The sequence below is a fragment of the Anolis carolinensis genome, chromosome 3 (assembly GCF_035594765.1).
Source record: "Anolis carolinensis isolate JA03-04 chromosome 3, rAnoCar3.1.pri, whole genome shotgun sequence".
Taxonomy (NCBI): Eukaryota; Metazoa; Chordata; class Lepidosauria; order Squamata; family Dactyloidae; genus Anolis; species Anolis carolinensis.
The window spans coordinates 70,738,882-70,746,537 of record NC_085843.1 but is presented as its reverse complement, the minus strand read 5'-3'; the positions used below and the strand labels follow the sequence as shown (position 1 = coordinate 70,746,537).

Sequence of the window (7,656 nt, the reverse complement as noted above, 5' to 3'; positions counted from 1 at the left end):
AACAGTTTGGTGGGCTTAGCTTAACTGCTGCTGGGTGTTTGGAAGGGGTTAATCTTGGAAGAGGTCAAGCTGACCTTCTCTTCCCAAGTAATGTTTCATAGGCTTCAGAGATTATTGTGAAGACCTGCTGAAATGAGCAGCTACTGAGATAAAAAGAGGTCCAGAAGAGAATCCTCTTTGGTAGCAATAACGTCATACTTTAGTACTCTTGTTCTGGATCTTAGCTGTCAGCCCTAGGTTAGATTTCTAGAGCCAGCCTTGTTCCTGTAATCCTGTTTTGGACTCTGTTGTATCTTGAAACATTGCTTTGGACCTTGATAGACCTTGAACCTGAACTCTGGACTGATTTGTTGGCTTGATCTACGGACTGGAATTCCACTTCGACTGGAATTCCACTTCAGTTTTACCTTGATTAGCTGACTTGATTTTGGAACCCTCACTGGGGATTGTGTCTTTGGGACTTGGGTCTTCATTTTTTATTACTTTAGATGTGTGCTGCATTTTTGTTCTGTTAATCTGACCTTGAAAATACACATTGTTTTAGTTCTTCATTTTAAGTAAAACTGGTTTTGGCATATCCTGGGTTTGTTTGGTTAAACTCTCCCCTCATTATCAGGTGGGAGTCCTGGAACACTATAATTATATGGTTAGTGTAGATGCATCCTTTCAGTGTTTTGATCTTTAATTCTGTTTTTGTCTTTCTGCCATTGTTTTCAAAATGTATCTTTTGTAATAATATTGTCTAAAAAAGAGTAATCTTTTGGATAACATTAAGATTCTCTTCAACAGTGACCAATGTAAAATCTCCCTTCTCAGCACATCCCCTTCAATCTTATTCATGCCTTATATTGATACAAGATGGAATTTGAATGTTCATTGCAATACTCAAATGCTTCATCTTCTCAATTCTAAATCCCGTTTGACTTCTTCACTTCATGATTTTAGTCAATATTATAGTATTTTGTTAATTAATTTTAAATCCTGCTAAGTAAAATAATTAACAACAATTTTTTAAAAAGGGAAAACCTTGCTTGACTTTTTGAAATAGAAATATAATGATTTTTGTATTATTGGTTCTCTTAATAACTATGAAGAAAATTCATAGATGAAGTGCCACTTTTAGTAAACGTGGAGTGGGGTAGATGCTTCAGGGTTAAATGATAGCTGCAGTAAAAAGTTTTAAATTTATTTTTTTTTCTATTTTGATACGTTTAGTGCTTGTATAATAAGTTCATAGTTTAGGGCATATGTTATGTGTTTGTTTCCTGGGATTATTAGTAGTTGGTAACTGTTGTTATAGATTTCCTTTCTTTTCATTTTTATTTTATTATATTATATTTAAAATGTTATTAAGTAAAGGGATTTTTAAAAAGAAACATGAGTTTCTCAGTTTATTCTAATGTTGAAATGTATCTGATTATTAATAATCTAAAATTTGGTTAAGTAATTGGATTCATAAATTCAAAATGTCTTCAGGTAGCCACAATAAGCTGAATAATTTTCATGGAGAAATAAATTTGTCTTCCAGGATGTTGGTAGTAAGTCCAATGGATCAGGGAATCAGTAGGTTGTTCTTATTTATTTATTTATTTATTTATTGTTTAAAGTATTTATATTCTGCCCTACTCACTCTGAAGGGGACACAATGTGAATCGTAAGAGTGATGGAATCAGGGCAGCGGACAAAACAGCAAAACTACAGGCCCGCCAACCTCGAAATTTGACAACACAACCCATCATCCATGGCTCTAGGTTGATACAACAAAAAGAAAAGAAAAATAAAGTCCTAATTAGAGGGAGAGGAATAATAGTTTTTTATCCAATTGCTGCCAGTTAGAAGGCTAAGCTCCGCCCACTTGGTCTCCTAGCAACCTACTCAGCCCAGGGAACAGGCACAGTTAGGCCTCACTTAGGCCTCTTCACAGATTATCAGATTATAACTGGATTATATGGCAGTGTAGACTCAAGGCCCTTCCACACAGCTATATAACCCATTTAGAATTTTATATTATCTGCTTTGAACTGGATTATCTTGACTCCACACTGCCATATAATCCACTTCAGTGTGCTTTTTATCCAGTTGTGTATAAGGGGCCTCATATAATCCAGTTCTAAGCAGATAATATAACATTATCAATATACAGTAGAGTCTCACTTATCCAACATAAACAGGCCAGCAGAACGTTGGATAAGTGAATATTTGGATAATAAGAACGAATTCAGGAAAAGCTGATTAAACATCAAATTAGGTCATCATTTGTTGTGACCCAGCCACGGGCTGGTCAGTTTCATGATGAAGATGAAGGGGATTCTGGATTTGAGATTCAATAGCTGCCAGAGGCAGAAGCTGGTTCAGAAATGGAGTCTGGCTCAGAGGCCGGAGATTTGCAGTTTCAGTTTGAGCAGGATTTATTTTATTTATTTTATTTACAGTATTTATATTCCGCCCTTCTCACCCCGAAGGGGACTCAGGGCGGATCACATTATAACACACATAGGGCAAACATTCAATGCCCATAAACACATCAAACAGAGACTGAGAGACACACGCAGAGGCAAGTTAACCTTCTTCTGAGGGGATGTTCGATTCTGGCCACAGGGGGAGCAGCTGCTTCATCATCCACATCATCCACACCGACGGCACTTCCTCATTCCAGGTCGTAAATTAGTTAATCTTGCCTCCCCACTTTATAAGTGGTACCTTATCTCCTACTTGATAGATGCAACTATCTTTCGGCTTGCTAGGTCAGCAACGAGCAGGGGCTATTTTTTATTTTTAATTGACGGGTGCTCACCCCGCCACGGGCTGGCCTCGAACTCATGACCTCATGGTCAGAGTGATTTAAGGCAGCTGTTCAACAGCTGCGCCACAGCCCGGCAGGATGACCTGCTGAACCCAGGAGTTATAGATAACGGGCTGGCTGACATTCCCTTGAGAAATAATGACGGAGTAGATTCAGCTCCATGCCAGGTGCAAGATAACGGTAGCACAAGCAATGAACTATCCAGAGAGGACCGTTTGTCTTGGATGGGTTCCCAGGTTCGAAGAAGTGAGCGTTTGGTGCGCAAAAGAGAAACGAGCGGTGGGAAAAGAAACTCCTTCCTAAGTTGTTATTAAAAGGATGCTTCGCAGACTGCTCTTTGTCAGAGCAATTTCCTCGCTTTATCTAGGTGGATGCTCTCTTCGTTTGTGTTCTTGGATCTTTGGATCTTAGGCCTTGTTCCTGGACTCTTGGATCTTTGTATCTTGGACCTTGTTCTTGGACTCTGTTGAACCTCTGGATTCTGGACCTTGTTCTTGGACTCTATTGGACCTCTGGATCCTGGATCTTGTTCTTGGACTCTATGGACTATTGCCTTGCCTAGTGGATTACTGTTCTTGCCGTGCTCTTTGGACTTTTGGACCATGCATCATTGATTAATGGACATTTCTTTGCATTGTGAACAATTGGATTCTTATTGGCTATTTCCTTATAACTTTGAACTACCTTTTGATTGCTTGCTTGAATTATATCCTGTTTTGCTTAATAAAAACCTCAAAGGACTTTCCTTGTGTCTGACTGGGTATCTATAGCAAGGTGAATTTAGCCTGAGGTGCGACATCATTATACAAATTAAGCACCAAAACATCATGTTATACAACTAATTTGACAGAAAAAGTAGTTCCATGAGCAGTAATGCTATGTAGTAATTACTGTATTAACAAATTTACCACCAAAATATCAGAATGAATTTAAAACACTGACTACAAAAACTGACTACTAAAAGGCAGACTGCATTGGATAATCCAGAACATTGGATAGGCGAATGCTGGATAAGTGAGATTCTACTGTAATATGAAATAATTACTGTAGAGACTTGATGTGGCAGAGGATGGAATCCCTCTTTGAATCCCACCGCTGCCACCAATTAATGTAGAGATGCTGAGGTGACAGGGAATGGGGTCCCTTTTAGAATCCCTCAGCTTTGCCACCAATATTGTACAGAGGTGAGGTGTCTGACAGGAATGTGTGTTAGAGATGGAACCCCTTTTTGATCCCACACACACACACACAGATACCACCACTTAATAAAGATGTTTTATGAGAGATGATGTTAATTAATGATTTGTTTGATTATCTTCTTCGCTGCCACCAATGGAGAGACGTCAGGCAGATGGCACTGGTTCCTTTAAGCTTTCTCTATATGTTTTACTTTAGATGTTGATGTTGCTTAATTTAATATGAGAGTATGACAGAGGCTTAGTTAGAATAAAATCAAAACAAGTTTATTGCAGGTACAGACTGTGACTAGGAAATCACAGACTGCCTTTGGGTTTTAAAACATTCCCCCTTTTCCTTTCCAGGCGGCGGTTGGCTCCGCCCCTGTTGCTATGGTAACCTGCTCTAGCACTCTAAGATGGCTACCTTCCCCCATACATAATGTCAATTCAAATACTCACCATTTTAACTTAGCCAAACCTGGCTGTTTAAACAAAATCAAATACACATATCATCTATAAACAAAATATAATTATACACTTCTTCACACACCTCCCAACCCATAAAGATTATTTTTGACTTTTCTATATCTTAGAATGGTCAAAAATAATAATGTGGATTGTAATTAAAAATATACAACAATACATATTAACACACCCTTAACATATAATATCAACACATTATCATGCAACATATATAAACACAAACCTTCATTGTTGTAACCTCTGATACGTCCTGGAAAGTGAATCCGCTACAATGTTGTTTTTACCTTTTACATGTTTTATTTCAAAGGAGTAATCTTGTAGTAACAGGCTCCATCGAAGAAGCTTGTTATTAGTTCCCTTGGTGTTATCTAGCCATTTTAATGGGGCATGATCAGTTTGGAGGGTGAACCTCCTCCCCCATAAATAAGGCCTTAATTTTTGTATAGCCCAAACTATGGCTAAGCACTCCTTTTCAATAGTTGACATGCTGCACTCTCGAGGAAGTAATTTTTTACTCAGAAAGAGGATTGGACGATTTTCCCCTTCTGCGTTAACCTGACTTAAGACGGCTCCTAATCCAGTATCAGAAGCGTCACAGGTCAAAATAAAAGGTGGGTCAAAATCTGGGGCTTTTAAAACAGAATTTGATGTAAGGGCCTGTTTTAATTGTTCCATGGACTTCTGACATTCAGGGGAATTACTTGATTGGGGCAGTTCTTTTTAGTGAGATCAGTTAGAGGGGCTGCTAAAGTGCTAAATGATGGTATAAATTTCCGGTAATATCCTGCTAAACCAAGAAATGATCGTACTTGCTTTTTAGTTTTTGGGATAGGCCATTGGTGGATGGCTTCAACCTTGGTTAGCTCCGGTCCGATACTCCCACAACCTACTATATGACCTAAATATTTGGTTGTGCGGTTTCCTATCTGGCACTTGGAAGCCTTGATAGTTAGACCTGCCTCCTTTAACCGACTCAACACCTGATTGAGGTGTTTCAAGTGATCTACCCAACTCGAACTAAAGATCCCTATGTCGTCCATGTAAGCCACACAGAAATCTCCCATACCACTAAGTATTCTGTCCACTAAACGTTGAAACGTGGCTGGACTATTTTTTAATCCAAAAGGTAAAACGGTGAACTCATATAATCCCGCATGAGTCCTAAAAGCAGTCTTGGCCTGGTCCTGAGGTGCCATAGGTACCTGCCAAAATCCCTTGGTTAAGTCCAGGCTGCTGATAAAATTGGCCTTCCCCATCCTCTCTAACAGATCATCTAACCGAGGCATAGGGTAGGTATCTGATTGTGTTACCTTGTTTAAAAGTCTATAGTCCACACAGAATCTTATGGTGTTATCAGGCTTTTGAACCAAAACAATTGGTGAGGCCCATGGGCTGCTTGATGGTACTACAATGCCCATGTCCAACATTTCTTTTACCTCCCTCTCAATGCATTTAGTTATTTTGCCTGTAACTCGGTATGGAGGAGACGCTATGGGTGGAGTATCACCAGTGATGATTTGGTGATATATCCCCTGTACTCTCCCTGGGAGATCCGAAAATAAATGGTCATACTTATTTAATAACTTCCTAACTTGTTTCTGTTGACTCTGGGACAATCCCTCGTCAACCTTTACTTGCTCGCTGCTCCTATAGGCTTTCCTATTTCCTTCCCAAAAGGGAAAAGTACCTGTTTCCTCCCCCGAAATTATCATACATACATTTACAGATCTATTTACATATGGCTTTAACATATTTACATGCACCAGCTTTTCTATATTAGACTGTTCATCATATATAGAATAGTTCACGCCGCTGTGTCTTTTGATGACTTTCCACGGTCCAGTCCAATCTACTTGGAGCTTGTTGGTCTTGGTTGGTGTGAGATACAGGACCTCATCCCCTATCTCGAAGCTCTTGCATCTGGCAGTTGTATCATAATGAGCTTTCTGTCTCTGCTGGGCTGTCGCTAGATGTTCTTGGGCGGTGTTCCTGGCCATTTCCATTGTTGACTGTAGATCTTTGATGTATTTAGTTACTGAAACAGGTTCCAGTCCTGAACTTGCTTCCCAGAATTCCCGGATTAAATCAAGCGGTCCTCGCACTCGCCTCCCGTACAACAATTCAAAAGGGCTATAGCCAGTGCTGTCCTGGGGAACTTCCCTATAGGCAAATAACAATTGCTGGAGCTTGATGTCCCAATCATGTGGGTGTTGCTGACTGTAGGACTTAATCATGCGAACCAAGGTCTTATTTAGGTTTTCAACAAGGCCATTGGTTTGTGGATGATAGGCTGATGATGTCAAATGCCTTATCCCACACAGTTCCAGCAATCTTTCCATTAACTTAGACGTGAACTGGGTTCTCAAATCCGATACTAGTTCTTTAGGGCAACCTGTTCTTCCCCATATTGACAGCAGTGTGTTGGCTATAGTTGTTGTCTCGATGTTCGTTAGGGCTACTGCCTCAGGATAACGAGTTGCGTAGTCAATCATTGTCAAAATATATCTGCATCCTCTCCTACTGGGTTTGGGAAGAGGACCAATGATATCTATGCCCACTCTAGAAAAAGGTTCCCCAATTAGTGGCATTGGGACTAATGGAGCCTTAAGTTTATCTCTTCCTGAGCTAATCCTCTGGCATGTGTCACAGGATTGACAAAACCTTTTAATTTGCTGGTACATGCCAGGCCAAAAGAAATTTTTAGTGATCCTTTGAGTGGTCCGTCTAATTCCTAAATGTCCCCCTTGTGGGCTGTCATGGGCTACCTCCATCAACTGCTCTCTATACTTTTGAGGTACCACAATCTGCGTATAGGAAGCGGACATCTCTGGGGCTTTTTGATTTAAAACTTCTCTGTACAAAACTCCATTTTTGCTAATGAACCTGGTGGGCTTTTCTAAAGTTAAATCTCCCTCAGTGTTTTGGGCTTGTTCAAACAAAGGCTGCAATGTGTCATCAGACTTTTGCTCCTTCAGGATTTCTCTTTCCCCTTCAGTCTTATTTACCAAATCAGCCATTACAGAACTTGCCTCAGGATTTTCCTCTAAGTTCTGTTGTATAGGTAAACAGACAACCTCTTTATCAGATTTCCCCTCTTTGTATTCACCCTCATCAAGAGTCTTTGGGATCTTTTTGACTTCTCTGGCAAGGTCATTTCCAATTAGGCATTTATATGGAATATCAGAACTAATA

General features: G+C 39.8%; 1 protein-coding gene across 1 annotated transcript; it reads right to left on the bottom strand.

Annotated features, from left to right (window-relative positions):
- Nucleotides 1–3,064: 3,064 nt before the first annotated feature.
- LOC134297446 (uncharacterized) lies at nt 3,065–7,383 on the bottom strand. The gene has a single exon (XM_062975027.1). The coding sequence runs from the start codon at nt 7,287–7,289 to the stop codon at nt 5,127–5,129; it is 2,163 nt and encodes a 720-aa protein (XP_062831097.1). The 5' UTR covers nt 7,290–7,383; the 3' UTR covers nt 3,065–5,126.
- Nucleotides 7,384–7,656: the final 273 nt, after the last annotated feature.